At 45.4% G+C, this 18,089-nt stretch overlaps 1 protein-coding gene across 1 annotated transcript; it reads right to left on the bottom strand.

Annotated features, from left to right (window-relative positions):
• Positions 1-613: 613 nt before the first annotated feature.
• Positions 614-17,306, bottom strand: LOXL1 (lysyl oxidase like 1). The gene is made up of 7 exons (XM_081337055.1): positions 15,495-17,306; positions 8,800-8,908; positions 5,699-5,836; positions 4,371-4,527; positions 3,589-3,684; positions 3,342-3,457; positions 614-856 (listed from the first exon to the last, which is right to left on the bottom strand). The coding sequence occupies exons 1-7, from the start codon at positions 16,681-16,683 to the stop codon at positions 850-852; spliced, it is 1,812 nt and encodes a 603-aa protein (XP_081193181.1). The 5' UTR covers positions 16,684-17,306; the 3' UTR covers positions 614-849.
• Between the last annotated feature and the right edge of the window lie 783 nt (positions 17,307-18,089).

Here is an 18,089-nt window from a genome sequence, read left to right as displayed (position 1 = left end):
GAATCCATAGTGTAGATCTACATGAAGGTGACTTGTAACACCTCGTTTAGTGACCGTTTCAAGTTAAGAGCGGCACTGAAAAAAGTGACCCGATGACCATTTTTCACACTTAACAACCGTCGCAGCATCCCCAGGGTCACGTGATCAAAATCTGGATGCTTGGCAACTGATTCCTATTTATGACTGTTTCAATGCTCCAGGGTCCTTGCCCCTTTCTTGCCACAGTCGTTAAGTGAATCACTGCAGCGGTTAAGTTGATAACATGGTTGTTAAGCAAATTCGGCTTCACCCACACACCCACACACACACCCGACTGCTTGTCAGGAGGACACAAAAGGGGATCACGCGACCCTGGGACGCTGCGACCGTCGTAAGTATGAGTCAGTTGCCAAGTGTCTGAATGTTGACCCTGGGCAGGCTGCAACGGTCGTAAGTGGGGAAAACCGTTAAAAGTCACTTTCTGCAGGGCCGTTGTAACTTTGAATGAACCGTTATAAGTCGAGGACTGCCTGCGTCTTCATGTACCTGTACATGGTAGATTCTGCTCCCCCACACCCAGGCCTGCAAACCAGCAGCCTTCTGCATTTGTGGGGAAAAAAACAACAACCTAAAAATAACAAACCAAACTTCAGAACAAAAGTATTTATAAAAGTATTAAAGTGACACGTTTCATTTAACATAGCCTCAAAAACAAAGCCGTGGACCAACTCCCATTTCCGCGTAGGCGCCAGGTGCGATGAGGCCAGTTCCTCCTAGCGGGCTACACACTTTTGTGAGAGGCTTTTGCGGGAAGATGGGGGGGGAACACAATTAGGAAAGGTGAAAGGCCTGTTGCCATCCTGGTTGAACTCAAGACCTGTGAAGGAGAAACAAGGAAGGCGACGTCTCAAATCAGATGCAAAACCAGGAGCGGCAGAATTATTTTCAGATCATGCCGGGCGTCTCCCAACACCTTCTCCAGTTCACCAACTGGGTGGGAAAGACAACGCCAGAATTTCTAGCCAGGAGGGTCCGGAATGGGGAAGGTTGAGATACCCACAAACAGCTCACAGTTTCCACAAAGCTGGTTTTTGTGAGGCTTAGGGGTAACCTTGCCCCCAGGAAGGGAGAGGCAGTTTGGTTTAGGCTAGAAACTAGGAGATGGTGAGTTCTAGTCCTGCCTTAGGTCTGAAAGCCGACAGGGTTTCAGAAAGTATGTTTCCTGGTATTGTCTAGTAATTGTTGGAAGAAAACTGGAATATGATGCCTTGGTGCTCTCTGAGCTTGGTTGTTTTCTTGCAGACGTTTCATGACCCAACTAGGTAACATCATCAGTGTTAGAAGGGTGGGGGATTTGCGGAGAGGAGGAAGAGGAGGAGGAGGAAGAGGGGAAAGGGAAAGGAGGAGGAGGACTGTGGGGTCCTTGGTGCTCTCTGAGCTTGTTTGTTTTGCTGCAGACGTTTCATGACCCAACTAGGTAACATCATCAGTGTTAGAAGGGTGGGGGATTTGCGGAGAGGAGGAAGAGGAGGAGGAGGAAGAGGGGAAAGGCTGAGGAGGAGGAGGAGGAGGACTGTGGGGTCCTTGGTGCTCTCTGAGCTTGTTCGTTTTGCTGCAGACGTTTCATGACCCAACGAGGTAACATCATCAGTACTATAAGGGGGTGAGGTTTGCTGTGTATATACAAGACTGGAAGAACTGGAACGCATTTGCCACTGATCCCTAGTTTTTTTACGGTTGAGTGTTAGAAAGGCAACGGATGATCAAGTCTCTCGTCTAGACAGGGCAGCTGAATTTCCTAAGGAACGCGGCCTCTCCGAAACGTCTGTTTCTTTCTTCGTTTTCTTTTTTAAGATTTGTACTTTTCTGCCCTTGCAACCACCTCTCTCTCTCTCTCTCAAGGGAGTTTTGCTTGCTTTTCCCTTTAAAACCCAACTGCAGCAAAATACAAAAAAGCTCTTTTTTTTAAGGAGCTGGTTTTTTTTTTTTTTTAAAGCAGTGATATGCTTATAAAATTGTAGGAGGAATCACACCCTTCCTCTCTCTTTCGTCCCTCCATTCCTTGGTCAAGATCAACAAGGGTTTTTTTTGGGGGGGGGGGTACGGCTGCTGTTTATGCTGGCTGACCGTGGCAGGGGATTAGAAACATGAAAAGAAATGCTTTGGGGCCGTCCTAGGAGGCTACACAGATCGGAAAAGGCAGAGCTGTGTTTTAAAGGAAGGGAGAAGCTACAACTTGCAGTGGTTTTGATTGCCCTGAGTGCTTTATTTGCTAAGGAATTTGCATATTAATGACGCTCGGGTGTTAGTCCAAATGTCCCGTAAAAACGTTAAGAGGGTCCAGCTGGATCAGCTCAATGCTGCTCCCAATTTAACAACTGGAATCTTCAGGTCGATTATTCCTGTTCCGTTTTGAGCTATCTGGATTAAGAACGAACAGATTGAAGGTTGAAGGATAAATGGACAGGCATGACATGGCCCAAAGATAGCATTCCTACAAACGTGGTTTATGACCTAACTGGGTGCAGTAGGTCTTCTGAGAAGGCTTTCTGTTGCTTTCTTCAAGTGGATCCCTTCCAGATGTTTAGACCTACCATACCTGCCAGGTCTGGCCTATAAGGACAGGGAGGGTTATTAGGGGAGACATTGTCATCCAGATTGTATGGAGGCGATCCAGGTTGGGGAAGGGTACTTAGAAAGCCCTGTGGATTAGATGTCTATAGAGATTCTCCGTCATCCAGGTCATGGTTGTCCCAAAGGTGTTTTTTTTTAGGAGCAAACTGGACTTTCTTGTTTTTCTTTGAAGACATTTCACTTCTCATCCAAGAAGCTTCTTCAGTTCTGACCAGAGGGTGGGGAATGGAAGGATTTATAAGACCAGCTGTCTGCAAGGAATATAAATCCTTCCATTCCCTACCATCTAGTCAGAGGTGAAGAAGCTTCTTGGGTGAGAAGCGAAATGTCTTCAAAGAAAAAAAAAAGAAGAAGGTCCAGGTGCCTCCTGAAAAAGCACCTTTGGGATTACTATGGGTTAGATCGATGATAAAGGGGTGGGAGGGAAAAGGTCAGGAAAGGGATCCACCTCACTCATGAAGGTCATCTGCCTTTCTTCTGAGAGAAGATGACTTCAGGCCAACAGAGTCATTTTGACAGGTTGTCCATTCTTGGATCAAACTAGTCCCATCTCTACTGACATTGAATCAGATTTAAGATGATGAGTTCACGTTCTGATCTCAGGACAGTGGAGAACTCATTGGATTCAAAGAGCGTCATGGTGGCCTTTTCAGAACTAGACCACCCTGCAAAATAATTGGCTCCAACCTTTTTGCGCTCCCAAAGAGAAAGTTGTTCCAGAGACTTACTGGGAGATTTTGCAGTTTGTGGTGGCCACAAAGCGCCCGGTGTAGTGAACGTTGCACCTTACCACGTTGTTGGTGAAGTCCGATTCCATCACGATGTATTTGGGATTTACCTGAACCTGAAAGATGGAGGGAAGGCGAAGAAAGCAAATCAACTTCTTTGATACAGAACTGGGAAGAAGGTAGAAGTTCCTCGACCAACCCACCCATCCCCCAACCCATCGGCCCACCAACAAACCAACCAGCCTACCTTGAGGATATAATTCCCAGGTTGAACGTCTGTGATATCAATCCACTGGCAATCTATGTCAGCATTGTAAGTGTCGTAACAGCCTGGACTCAGACCCTGAAAGAAAACAAAAATATGGCTTGAATCTTTAAGTGGACAATTTAAAATTTAAGTGGGCAAATCTTGATGTCATTTGAAAGATTATAGTTGTTGGACTGGGAAGAGATGCCTGATGGGAAAATAGGTATGACACAGAATTAGATCTCCTCCTCTTCCTCCTTCTCCTTCCTTCCCCTTCTCCTTTCTTCCCCTCTTTCTTCTTCTCCTTCTCCATCAAGGATAGATACAAAGACTAGGATTTCAACTGCTAATCAGCTTAACTGGATCTTCAGACTCCAGACACAAGCACACATTTTTGCGAAAAACGGAGAGGTTTGCAGCCTCTGAAATCCCTCAAGATTGGGCTGCTCAGATTTTGCAGCAAATTGCCCTTTTTATGTAGCACAATTTTAAACACCCGCTCCTAAAGAGATGTGCCTAACCCTAGACAGCCTTAATGCAGCTGTTCTAAGTAACCCCACTGACTCTTCAAAACCCCAACCATTGGGTCCAAAACATCAATCTTGACTCTCTGGTAATATCATAATATTGACAGCATACCTCCACAGGTCTTGGAGGACAGAAACAATGGCCAAAAAAAAGAGACATCCCCCCATCTCTCAATTATTAAAATACTGTATTATCTCTCTTGCGTTAACTTCAGTGAGATTTCTGAGAAGAGGTTTGCTGAGAATTAAACCTACCTGGGTATGTGATGTGCAGGCATAACGCTTGAGGTTCCCGAAATCACACGTCGTGTCTTCCAGACAGAAGCTCGCTTTGTGGCCTTCAGCCACCTTCTTCCCCGTGGCAGCATCCAGCAAGTCATAGTGGCTGAACTCATCCATACTGTGGTAATGCCTGGAGAATGGAGAAGAATTGCTTACAAGAAACCAAGTTCAGCTGCAAGAAGGTTTTCATATGAGAAGATATCCACAACAAGTTCTGAAAAATGAATATACGGATGACTTTCAGAAGGTGGTCCCACCTTCCTTCTCATTCCTGAAGCCCTGGTTTCCATCTTTGACCTGCGCTGCAAGGCTGTGTTTTGGGACAAAATTCTAGAAGTTCTCCTTAGGAGAGGTGTCTTGCAGCTTCTACTACGAAGCCTCAGCAGTGGTCAACTCTCTAGTCTGAGAGGACAAATGAACCAGAAAGGCAAGTGTACCAATTATAGCAAGTATCAAGATGTGATGGGCTGTGGTGAGGAGGTGGATCCCCAGGAAAGAGGGGATGAACTCCAGAAGAGGAACAGACAACTCAGCCCAGATATTTTGTGTCTGAGAAAGAGAGGGAAGACAGTTCCTCCCTAATAGTTCCCAGAGTATATTGCAGATGCGGGTAGTAAAGGCTTTAATCTGGCAAGATTCTGTCTAAAGGTGTAAAACGATAGAGAGCTCAGGTGAGAAAAATTGCCACGTGTCCCTCTTGGTTTTGGGCCTGACAGATGGTAACTGAGGTATTCTGGGACTTGAAGTCCACACACACTGTCTGATGAATTCTGGGAGTTGAAGTCCACATGTGATGTGATGGAATGCAGTGAGCAGGTGGGTTCCCAGGAGGGAAAGGCTGCATTCCAAAGGAGGAAGAGGCAACTCAGCCCAGATATTTTGTGTGAGAGAAAGAGGGTGAAGGCAGACCCTCCTCGATAGTTCCCAGAGTATCTTGTAGATGCAGATAGGAGAGTCCTCAGTCTGGCAAGATTCTGTCTATGGGCGTGGAACAATAAACAACTCAGTTTGGAAGACTCACCATGTGTCTTTCTTGGTTCGGCCTGACCCCAAATCATAGGTTTTCTGGATGTGTAGAAAACTTTGAACCCTCAACCTCGCAGACAGACTGGGGAAGGGTTCACTCATTAGGCTAAACATCCCCAAACAAGCAACTTGCAGCTAACCAGTTTTAGGGCTTGGGGTGGGGGGGAAATGCAACTGCTAGGTGGTGAACGAACTCGGTTAAACCTTTTGGTTGAATTCAACAAGAACGCCACACATTTTCACACCCTGGCTTTCTGATGTCGAGGGACACTTACTGATGGCAGCTGTGCCATTCCCAAGTATGACGGGCTCGGTTGGGCAGGAAGTCTGCGGTCCCCTGGTTCTTCACTCGCTGCGGGAAACGCAGCAGCACCCGGACATCGTAATCGGTCGCTTCTGCGGTGTAAGCCGTGCTAGATGAAGATGAAACCAAGATATGAGAGCAGGAATATAACTGTGGTGGTCAGCTGAATCAGCCTGGGAGGTCCAGTACAGGTTGTCCTAAACTTATAACCATTCACTACTCTTCGAAGTTATAATGGCACCGAAATGTATGACCATTTTTCACACGTACAACCGTTGCAGCATCCCCGTGGTCATGTGATCAAAATTGGCAACTGACTCATATTTATGACGTCGCAGTGTCCTGCGGGGTGTGTGTGTCATGTGATCTTCTTTTGCGACTTTCTGACAAGCCAAGTCAAGGGGGGAAGCCACATCCGCTGAGCAACCGTGTTACTAACTTAACAACTGCAGCGATTCACTTAAGAACAAGGAAAGTGGTAAAATGGTGTGAAACTCCCTTAACAAACGTCTCGCTTTGCAATGGAAATGTTGGGCTCAGTTGCGGTCATAAGTCGAGGACTGCCTGTGGTTACAGTATTGGGCATAGATCAAGAAGACTCAAGTCTCCCATTCCATTCTGGAGTTCCTGGGGTATCTCTAGGGCAGCTGCTCTTGTCTCTGCTCTTCCTACTTTAAAGGGTTCATGTTTTGGGGGCTCAAATGGAGAACGGAGGCCCCTGGGTCAGCGGCTTTGAACCCCCTAGGCCAGGAATTCTGGGAGTTGAAGTCCACAAGTCTTAAAGTTGCCAAGGTTGAGGACCCCTGCCCTGGGCAAAGCACAGTTAAAAATGCAATTCACACCTGAACAAAGTGGAAGGTAGGGTGTACGGTTGGCCAACTTTTGATCTGGACCCTGTAGCTATTGATGATCTGTCATCTTATTTAATCCCATGATTTTTTTTAAAGCAACCACTGGTTTACAGCTGTTAATTAAGGCAGTAGATTCTTCTTATACTGATGTGCGTGTGTGTGTATGAAGCTCTGGCTTGCTAATTGTAAATGGCAAGACGAACCTTGTGTTAACCTACGGATGCCACATATTGGAAGTCTTTGGCACTCATTTTCAGCCTAAGACGTTTTATTAAAAGGCAGAAGCTTTTATGAACTATGGCTTGTTTCATCAGTCGCCCAGGTTTAGGCCGGGGTGTCCAACCTTGGCAATTGGAAGACCTGGGGACTTCAACTCCCAGAATCCCACAGCCAGCATGGGAAGACCAACAGGTTGTTCAAGTTTGTTTATTTATTTATTTATTTATTAAATTTTTATACCGCCCTTCTCCCGAAGGACTCAGGGCGGTGTACAGGGCAATAAATATTAAAAAACAAAGTACAAAAGTTAAAAAACAATTAAATAATTTATGCCCGATATATACAATAGTTAAAACCATATTAAAAACCCAACCCAAGTTGCCAAGTTTGCACTCCCCTGGTTTAAACTACGTGCAAGACAGCCCCCCCCCCATCTTCCTGAAAATGCAGTTTTTCTGATTAGTGCAAGTATCTTTTGTGGCTCTTTTTTTTCCAGCCTTCTCGACTTAAACTCCATTTAAGGGCCTCTCCGAATGGGGTGCATCCGAGAGGATTTCCCAATCCTTCAATTAAATCCCTGCTTAACGGCATTGAACAGGCTGAACATTTTCTTTTCCTTTTTAAATAAATTATCATTCTGGCCAGTTGGTAATCAATTTCTAGAGGCCAGTCTGATGTGGTTTGGATAAATTCCCAGGTTTTTTTTTTTTAAAAAAAGCAAAGAAATACATTCAACATGTACATTAAGGGCTGCCAACCACGCTCTGTCCTCATTGTGCTTCCTACCCACTCCTTTATTTTGGCTTCTTTTCAGGAGGTTTGTTCCTCCCCCCCCCCCCCCCCCGCTTCTACAAAATTCAGGGTTTTCTTTGTATTTCTGACAATAAACTCTATTGTTCTTTGATTCTGTTGGCGCTCATCACCTGACTTTAAAATTAGGAGTAACCCTTGCCACGTCTGACTTCCACTGACTTTTTTTTTTCTTTTCATAAACTAGCCTGCAATCCTGTCCACACGCCTGGGGAGATTTTTTTTTTTACAGGTAGTCCTCAGCTTAATGACCTCAACGGGGCCCGAAAGTTCTGTTGCTAAGTGAGAAATTGGTTGAGTTGAGTTGTGCACCATTTTGTGGCTTTTCCTGCCACCATCCATCAGTGAATGGCTGCGGTTGTTCTGTTAGTAATCTGATTGTAAAGTGAATCTGGCTTTCCCCTGTTGACTTTGCTCATCAGAAGGTTGCATTAGGGGGTCACGTGACCCCCCCCGCCGCCGAACACTGCAACCCGTCATAAATGTGAGTCGGTTGCCAAATATCTGAATTGTGATCATGTGACCACGGGTTTGCTGCAATGGCCTTGCTACGTGTGAAAAATGGTCAAATGGTCGTAAATGGGAAAAACGGTCATAAGTCACTTTTCCCAGGGTAGGAAAAATGAAAGTTCAATGGGATTATAGCTAGAATGATGGATAGATGGAATGATAGATGACAGATAAATAAATAGATCAATAGCTAGAATGATAAAGATCTGGAATCATAGATAGGTAGATAAAAGATAAATAAAAGATAGATAGAATGGTAGATGACGGATGAATAGAATGATATATAAAGATCTGGAATGATAGACAACAGATAAAAATAGGTAGAAAGGTTGATAGATGAATAGATAGATACCGGTAGATCTGGAGCGATAAATAGACAATAGCTAAAAATAGGTAGAATGGTTGATGATAGAATGATAGAAACATCTGGAATGATAGATAGACAATAGATAAAAGATAGGTAAAATGGTAGATGTTGGATGAATTGATAGAATGATAGATAATATATCCATGATATCTTATTGGTTAGTGTGGCAAATTTGATTTTCTTTTTCCGTGTAAAGATTGCTCCTAATTTGTCTGTATAGCACCCAGATTTTCTGAGTCGGCCCTACAATTTGAACAAATGAACAAACAGACGTATAAATGATTAAGCAAAGAAATGAAACGTGGAGAGCGTTACCTCGCGAGGCACTTCTCTTCCGCTGCGCAACGGAGTGAGTAGAGGTGAGCTCTCTGAACATACGTGGATGCTTGGACGTAATTTGGGTCAGGTACAAGATCAGGGAGCCCTAAGGAGGCAAGCAAGGATTGGGAAAAGCTTAGAAAGTAGGATGAAAACCCTACTGTCAATGAGAAGACACCAGGATTCAATCAAGGCCCAACAGACTTTTGCTGATCTGACTTTCTAAGTTCTCCAGAACAGAAGGCCATCGTTCTATGGCTGTTCCTCTAACCCAGGGGTCGGCAACCTTGGCTCTTTTATGACTCATGGACTTCAACTCCCAGAATTCCTGAGCCAGCATGTCCAGAGCCACGGTTGCCTACCCCTGCTCCAACCTGCTAATCTAAACTGGAACCTTTTTTTTTGGAAATGAAATGTCAGACAATATATTTGCATACATTGGGCATTGTACGAGAGCCAGCTTGGTCTAGTCCAGGAGTCTCCAAACTTGGCGACTTTTAAGACTTGTGGACTTCAACTCCCAGAATGCTTCAGCTAGCCATGCTGGGGAACTCTGGGATTTGAAGTTAACAAGTCTTAAAATTGCCAGGTTTGGAGACTGCTGGTGTAAGTGGTTAAGGCACCAGGTTAGAGAGAATTTTAATGGGTGACTGCAGGATAGGGTTACAAAAAAAGACAAGATGGTGGAACACATAGAAAACAGCTGGGGCTTTGATTATAACTGTCACTTTGACTTATTTGACCGCATCTTTGGATAGTTCCAGAGAAGCAACCAGGCTGAGCAAAAAAAGATGGCGACTCTCATCAATTTCTCCCTAAACAGAATAAAAGAATAACAGAGTTGGAAGGGACCTTGGAGGTCATCTATTCCAACCCCCTGCCCAAGCAGAAAACCCTAGACCATTTCAGACAAATGGTTGTCCAGTCTCTTCTTAAAGATTTCCAGTGTTGGAGCACCCACAACTTCTGAAGGCAAACTATTCCACTGATTAATTGTTTGAACACTCAGGAAATTTCTCCTTAATTCTTGGTTGCTTCTCTCCTTGATTAGTTTCCAGCTGTGGCTTCTTGTCCAGCCTTCAGATGCTTTGGAGAATAGTATGACCCCCCCCTCTTCTTTGTGGCAGCCCCCCAAATACTGGAAGACTGCTATCATGTCACCTCTAGTCCTTTTCATTCCACTAGATATACCAAATTCCTGCAACTGTTCTTCATATTTTGTGGCGACCGAAACAGGATGCAACAAGTCTACCTAGACTTCCTAAATTTCCCATCCTGCACTTCTTCTATCCTTCTCTGTGGTTTGAGATGTCCTCCCCCAAAGTACATAAAGACATCCCCTCCACAAAGGGATGAGCCTTGTCTCCTTAAGAGAGGCTCTTGCTAGGTGCAAAGAGATGCACTTTATTCTGTCTCCCCACCTCCATTTGTCTGAAGAGCGAAGAGACTCTAGGCGAAAAAGAACTGAGCCAGCGTGCAAATGAGATTAAGTCAAGCTGGATCCCAAAATCCTCTGCTGTGGATTTTGACAGGCGCCCTCCACCGCCCCCCCCAACTGTTTTTCCACAAGCAAAAAAAAAAAAAGGAAAGAAAGAAAGAAAGAACAATGCCTTCTTGTTTTCTCAGACCGATCTCCACTGAGGGATCACGTCACCAGTTTAGCTCTCGTTTCCTGTCTCTCGCTTGATCATTTCTGCTGATGTCAGCCATGGGGGAGAGCCTTACTTTAAGAGAAGTCAAAGGAGGATTGGAAGGAAGGTTGGGGAGGGAGGGAGGGAAAAAAAACGTTTTTGGTTTGTTTGAGTAGAGGTCTCTGCACAGAAATAAAATAATAATCCAAGGGGGAGACTTCTTCTTGAAGCACCCGAGACTTTCTGAGACTTCTTCCATCACAGATGGAGGAAGGCTGACCACTAGGTAACCTGAAACTTAGAACGTAGAATAATAGAGTTGGAAGGGACCTTGGAGGTCTTCTAGTCCAACCCCCTGCTCTGGCAGGAAGCCTTATACCATTTCAGACAAATGGCTGTCTCTCTGGTCTCTTCTTGAAGACCTCCAGTGATGGAGCACCCATAACTTCTGAAGGCAAGCTCTTCCACTGATAGATTGTCATCACAATCAGGAATTCCTCCTTAGTTCTAAGTTGGATTTCTCTTTTATAATCTTCCATCTGTTACGTCTTGTCTTGCGCTCAGGTGCTTTGGAGAATTAATCGACTCCCTCTTCTCTGTGACAGCCCCCCCCCCAATATCGGAAGAGGGCTATCCTATCACCCCTAGTCCTTCTCCTTATTAGAGTAGACATCCCCAATTCCTGCAAACATTCTTCCTATGTTTTAGCGTCCAGACCCCTAATCATCTTTGTTGCTCTTCACATTACAAAAAAGATGTTGAGACTTTTTGGGAAAAGTGCAGAGAAGAGCAACTAAGATGATTAAAGGCCAGGAGAAAAGAAGGACTAGGGGTGACATGATAGCAGTATTCTAGTATTTGAGAAGCTGCCACAGAGAAGAGGGAGGGGTGTGTGTGTCAACTTACTTTCCAAAGCACCAGAAAGTAAAACACGAAACGATGGATGGAAACTAATCAAGGAGAGAAGCAACCTGGAATTAAGGAGAAACTTCCTAGCAGCGAAAATAATTAACCAGTGGAACAGCTTGCCTCCAGAAATTGTGGGCGCTCCATTACTGGAGGCTTTTAAGAAGAGACTGGACAGCCTTTTGACTGAAGTAAGAGGGTTTCCTGTTTGAGCAGGGGGTTGGACTAGAAGACCTCCATGGTCCCTTCCAGCTCTATTCTGAAGCTGACTCCGAGAACATCTGGGCACGTTTTTAAAGCTGCTGCTTCTCAGGCAGAGCAGACAGCTTTGATGTGCTTAGTTAGCAACCTTAACTGACTTGTTTACATCAGCAAGTTTTCCCTTCGGGAAGGTGGAGAGGGAATTCTGCACCAGGCAGAAATGAATAACCCACAAGCAGGAATTTGCTCCAGGCTGCCTCCAGTGAAGATTGTCAAGGGCTCTTTTGGGGAGGGGATGAGAAGGGGGAAAGGAAAGGAAGGAAGGAAGGAAGGAAGGAAGGAAGGAAGGAAGGAAGGAAGGAAGGAAGGAAGGAAGGAAGGAAGGAAGGAAGGAAGGAAGGAAGGAAGGAAAGTTGCTGTGAGGTCAGGTTATCTCACAAATGTCCCCCTTTCCCCCACCCCCCCAAGCCACGGTTTAGTAAGTGGAAAGCAGAAAGGAGAAAGTGTATTCACCCCAACGCCTACTCAGGGATGGAAAAAAAAATCCCCTGTGGGACACTGAGGCAGGAATGCTAAGTGGAGCAGTTGCTAAGTGACTGCGGTGTATATACAGGAATGCAAGGGAAATAAATCTAATCAGAGACATGTGGATAGCGCCAAGGGAGGCGGTTAGCATCTGTTGGTCATTTGGTCAGTGGGGGGGGGAGAAAGGGGGGAGCTTATGGGAAAGAGAGGGTGGGTTTAAAAAGATAGATTGCTTATCCGAAGGCCTCACTTAGTCTCAGACCACCAGCTTACGGGGATGTTGAATCAAAAAAATGGAACAAACCAGGGTGCCTCATTCGCACCTTACACTAAGCTACAAACCACAGTTTGTTTGCAAACCACAGCTCAGGGCAATCTGCAAACCGAGCCACTCCTTAGTTTAGCTTCCTGATTTTTTGTTTTTGGTGTGTGTGACAGAGGCCTCCATTGTGGGAGCCAGGAAACCTTTAAAAGGAGTGGTGGTGGTGGGGGGGGGCACATAATTGTATCCTTTCTGAAAACCACATCAGGTTTTCATCCAAAAAGGAGATGGGCTCAGGGCCAAAAACTGGATGTGGCCCTTTTTTGTCTTAAAAGATTTCACACTGTGTTATATTTTTAATTATTTTTATTCTGTTTTTATATCTATCTATCTATCTATCTATCTATCTATCTATCTATCTATCTATCTATCTATCTATCTATCTATCTATCTATCTATCTATCTATCATCTATCTATCTATCTATCTATCATCTATCTATCTATCTATCTATCTATCTATCTATCATCTATCTATCTATCTATCTATCTATCATCTATCTATCTATCTATCTATCTATCTATCTATCTATCTATCTATCTATCTATCTATCTATCAATCTATCTATCTATCTATCTATCTATCTATCTATCTATCTATCTATCTATCTATCTATCTATCTATCTATCTATCTATCTATCTATCTATCTATCTATCTATCTATCTATCTATCTATCCTGTTTCCCAACTGCCCATCTCCCTCAAAGAACAGGTATTATTTGGTGGGTAAAGGTAAAGGTATAATAAGTGCTAGTAATAACAGCCAAATTGAGAGAACGTGCAATATTTCTCCTTGCCAGCAGAGGTCAGTGGACCACTGAAACTCTGTCCCTTCCACCACGATGTTACTGTATTCTGGGTTGATGAGAAAAAGCTTTTTAATAAATAATAATAATAAAAACTTTTTAAAAACTTTCTGAACAGATTGAAATCCATGCCAGCATGGATTTTGGTGAGAGGGTGGATTGATTCAGGGAAAAATCACTGTGTGTGTGTGTGTGTGGGGGGGGGCAAGCATGGTGACTGGGAAGCAGAGCTAGAGAGGACAATCAACCAGTGGAACAGCTTACCCCCCCCAAATTGTGGGTGCTCCATCACTGGAAGTTTTAAAAAAGAGACTGGACAATCACCTGCCTGAGATGGTATAGGTCCTCCTTCTTGAGCACGGGGCTGGACTAGAAGACCTCCAAGGTCCCTTCCAGATTCTATTCTATTCTATTCTATTCTATTCTATTCTATTCTATTCTATTCTATTCTATTCTATTCTATTCTATTCTATTCTATTCTATTCTATTCTATTCTATTCTATTCTATTCTATTCTATTCTATTCTATTCTACTCTATTCTATTCTATTCTATTCTATTCTATTCTATTCTATTCTATTCTATTAACTTCTCTAGGAGGTGGATGAGCTGAGTAGACAAGGTGTGGATGTACATGGGTGGGAACGGGTGTCAGATCTGAAAGGTATCCAAGGAAAATGTGAGTGAAGGGAAGACTGAATAGAATACATCATACAAGTTGGAAGGGAGCTTGGAGGTCTTCTAGTCCAACCCCCTGCTCAAGCAGAAGACCCTATCCCATTTCAGACAGGTGGCTGTCCAATCTCTTCTTGAAAACCTCCAATGATGGAGCACCCACAACTTCTGGAGGCAAGCCATTCCACTGGTTTATTGTTCTCACTATTAGGAAATTCCTCCTTAGTCTAGGTTGGATCTCCCCTTGATAGGTTTGGCATCCATTTAGAAGACATCTGTAGAACAATGGGCAGGAAATGCATTACTGGGCAAAGCAGGAGGTTGGTACATGACCGAGGGATGTGAGAACTTGAGGGTCCATTGTGCACCCCGTGTTCTTCACCTGTAGCTTAGGGTCTTCCTCCCGACAAGAATCACAATTTATAAAGAAATGTTTCTGGAGAAAAGGAGGCAAAGAAGGACATTCATGGTCCACGCTATGAATCTGATCTACTCCATCTTACTTGCTCCAACAGTCCTGAAATGTTGGGCTAACAGGAAATCCATCTACAAGTTGGACAGGGCTGGAAAGGCTTTGGAAAATGTCTGCCATGGGAAGGTTGCCCTGCTATGAATCTCAACTATGACAACTGAGAAGACGGAGGGACAATTACATGCAAAACTAATTTAAATAAGGAGACAGAAAAAGACGTGTTCTCTTGGGGGCAGTTACAGATGTTGGGGACGTTGATATCCATAGGAACCCTATTGGGAGACTCCAACTTTATGAGATAATGGTTGTGACTAGCTCAGATGTGCACTGTGATGATAAGCTAAGCTTCAACAATATCATGCAGGATTCCAACCCATGGTTTCCTGTTTGGCTTTGGAAAGCAACTGTTGACCATAGCTTGACCAAACAGAGGTTATAGATAAAAACCACAGAGGCTAATGTGGACGTGAACCTGAAAGAAACCACTAATAGACCATGATGAATCTTCCAAGGAGCACTGTCTCAGATAGCTTTGATGTCTGGCACCACCTCCTGTTCTAGATATGACAGTATATTCACTTGATCTCACAGTCTGAACCTCACAGTCGATACGAAAGCTCCGGGTGGCGCAAACAGCCACAGAAAGAGACACGCTCAGCCACCACAGGACAAGACGGAAAGACCCACGCATGGATTGGAGAACAAGCGAAAGTGCACAAGATCATCAAGAGAGTAAAAGAGCTGAAATGGGAACGGGATGGCCACATAGCAAGAAGAACCGATGGTCCAAGGTGGACTGTCACAGAACGGATCCCACTCGATCAAAAGCATCCGCGAAAGAGACCTAAAACAAGATGGATCAATGACATCAGCAAGTGTTGTAGGCCCAACTGGCAAAAGAAAGCCCAGGACCGCATGGCTTGGAAACAGGTGGAGGAGACCTTCACCCTGCAAGGGATGGACAATGGCTAGAATGATGTCAATGGTTCTCTTGATCATAATCATAATTTCTCTGGTATTGAAAGCACCCGCTTGGGCTCTCTGAACCCCAAAAGGAAGGTAAGGAACCTAAGCTGCCCCAATTTTGGAACTCTATGAAGTCCCACAGTAGACCCTCCTCCCTCTCCCCAGCACTCTTCCTACAGCCAAAGACTCACCACGTCCATTCTGATTTGGTCTGTAGATGCTGCCCACACTCATTCGGCCTTGGTTGACCCCTTGGTTGTCTGGAATCAACTGGGGAGTTTCAGAATTCCGGATAGGAAGGTAGGGCTCAGGCCGAGGAACCCCGTGGGGGTCTAAAGGCCGGAAAGGGGGCTGGGGTTCCACGTTGCGAGCAGGGACGTAGGACTCTTCGGGAACCTGCCCAAAGGGAGGATATTGCCTTGCCCAGGGCTCGTTCCCATAGCCGGTACCAGTGCTGGAAGGCGATCCAGGGTGTAGATGCAAATTATCTGCAAGAGGAACCCCTTGGCCCTGGTTCTGGGTGGGTGCGTAGGAATCTGGGACATTTTGGTCAAAACTCGTTGCAGTGTCGTGGTAGAGGCTGTGGGAATACCGTCTGTCTAAGCCATCCGGAGATGGGAGCTGTTGTGCGGAAGGCACGTACGGCCTCTCCTGGACAGAGGCGTAGGGTTGAGCGCGGTAGGGATTCTGGTCCTCTGCATACTCTTCGTATCGTGCCCTGGGTTGAAATGGGTACACCACTCCAGCGCTGGCCGCGGCGGCAGCCACAGCACCACCTCCTGTCCCAGTGGTACGGTAGTAATTGTAGCTCTCGTCGTACCCCCGGGCCACCTGCGAGTCGTAGGATTCATACTGGTTGGCATAAGGGGGCTGAGGATAGGAGCCCTGTGGGTAGAGCTGCCCAAACGCGACGTACGAAGAGGAAGATGACGCAGCACCCACCTGCCGCTGACGAGGAGTGGATGACCATGGACGATGGGGGTTGGAGTTACTGTCTCCGGTGCTTGCATCTCTCCAGTTGTCTGGGACCTGCCCAAAGCCGAAGGGGTGCCTAGTCTGTCCCCGGACTGTATCAGATCCTGACCTGATGGGTAAAGTTGGCGCTTGTCTCCGAGTGTTCCCTGCACTTCGCTGTCCTTGGTTGGTGGCAGCATCGGCCAACATCACTCTGGCGCTACTCTCAGCTCTTACGTGGCTGGCCGGGACATACTCCGAGCCAGAGTTCAGGAGACTGTAGAGCCTTCCGTTATTCTCCCATTGGATCATCTGCCTCCAGTGACCGTTGTCCGCACTGCCCTGCTGTGGATATTGTCCTCGGACCAGCAGGAAGGCAGTGGAAACCATCAACACCCAGAAGTCCCAGAAGCTGTGAGCTGTCATGGTGGAGGGCCGGGATCAACAGGCTTGACCTTGCTGGATGCTCGTTGGAGCAGGGAAACACCTCCGTGAAACAGCCCAGGGGTCGAGTTCTGACGACTCGCTTCTTCCCTTCTCTGCTTCCCTTAGCAAGCCGATCTCAATGCTGTCCATTCCTCGCTTCTGCTAAGATGCCCCAGCAGTTCTCGGCAAATTTCATGTTGAGGTTGTGGAGGAGAAAAGTCTGCAAAGAATGAGGCTCTGGAGTAAAGGGGAGAGAGAGAGAGAGAGAGAGAGAGAGAGAGAGAGAGAGAGAGAGAGAGAGAGAGAGAGAGAGAGAGAGAGAGAGAGAGAGAGAGAGAGAGAGAGAGAGAGAGAGAGAGAGAGAGAGAGAGAGAGAGAAAAGAACCTCAAAAAAGTTTTTCTTCACTTGGGTCTTCTGTACGTGGTTTTTTTTTTGGTTGTTGTTACATTGCTGCAATGCCTGTTTGCAAAGGAGGTTGGTGGATCCTGGTTGCTGGATGGTTTTGCTCCTGCTCTGAATGAATAAGCAACAAGCTCTCAAAAATGCTGGGGATGTTTTAGGACTCTCGGCAAGCAATCTGCCCACAGGGTCCTAAAACTAGCCAGTTTTCCTCGGAGCGTTACTGTCTCCCTCTAGTCTGAAAAGAAAAGTTGGGAGAAAAATGAGGTGGGACATTTCCGAAACAGGCAAAGAAAGCGACACTCTATCCAATCTGGAGAGCTTTCTTGTGCATCCTAGGATCTAGCTGAAGGAAGAGGTTCTCCAAGTCAAACAGAAACAGTTTATAGCATGCACAATGATTTAAGCTGGAGGGCTTTGATTGTGCACAGACTCTTTAGTGCATCTTCCATCTCAGCCTGCAAAGATTATTTTCTTTTCTTAGTTGGGAACATGGGGACGAGCGCATGTTTGCTTTTCAGGTGAGAGGGATTGTTTTGCAAAAGCTTGCTGTTTAAAAAGATTCACAAAAAGAATAATAGAACCATAGGGCTCTAAGGGACCTTGGAGGTCTTCTAGTCCAACCCCCCTACCCAAGGCGGGAGTTTTTATACCATCCAGGAAAAACGGTTGTCCAGTCTTTTCTTGAAGAATCTCCAGCAATGGAGCACCCACAACTCCCGGAGGAAAAACTGTTCCATTAATTAATTGTTCTGTCAAGAGACTCCTCCTTATTTCTATGTTGGATCTCTCTTTGTCGAGCTTTCATCCACGACTTCTTCTTGTCTGCTCAGATGCTACGGAGAATAAATCAGCTCCCTTTTCCTGCTGACATTCTGGGAGTTGAAGTTCACAAGTCTTAAAAGTTTGCCAAAGTTTGGAGTTCCCTGGGAGAGATGAATAACTGCTGTGAGAAAGATTGATCAGAGTTATCCAAAGCTGCGTAGAAGAGAGAAGCAAATTGCTC

Source organism: Vipera berus (assembly GCF_964194415.1).
Source record: "Vipera berus genome assembly, chromosome: 12".
NCBI lineage: Eukaryota > Metazoa > Chordata > Lepidosauria > Squamata > Viperidae > Vipera > Vipera berus.
Note: the sequence above shows the minus strand (reverse complement) of the source record. Positions and strands in the feature narration are given on the sequence as shown.

What these genes read in the sequence shown, in the direction of transcription:
- LOXL1 (XM_081337055.1), bottom strand. Translation starts at nt 16,683, where the DNA reads ATGACAGCTCACAGCTTCTGGGACTTCTGGGTGTTGATGGTTTCCACT. An exon ending in GAAGAGAAGTGCCTCGCGAG is followed by an intron (nt 5,837 to 8,799) that starts GTAACGCTCTCC and finishes ATCTTCATCTAG; the next exon opens with CACGGCTTACACCGCAGAAG. An exon ending in GAATGGCACAGCTGCCATCA is followed by an intron (nt 4,528 to 5,698) that starts GTAAGTGTCCCT and finishes TCCATTCTCCAG; the next exon opens with GCATTACCACAGTATGGATG.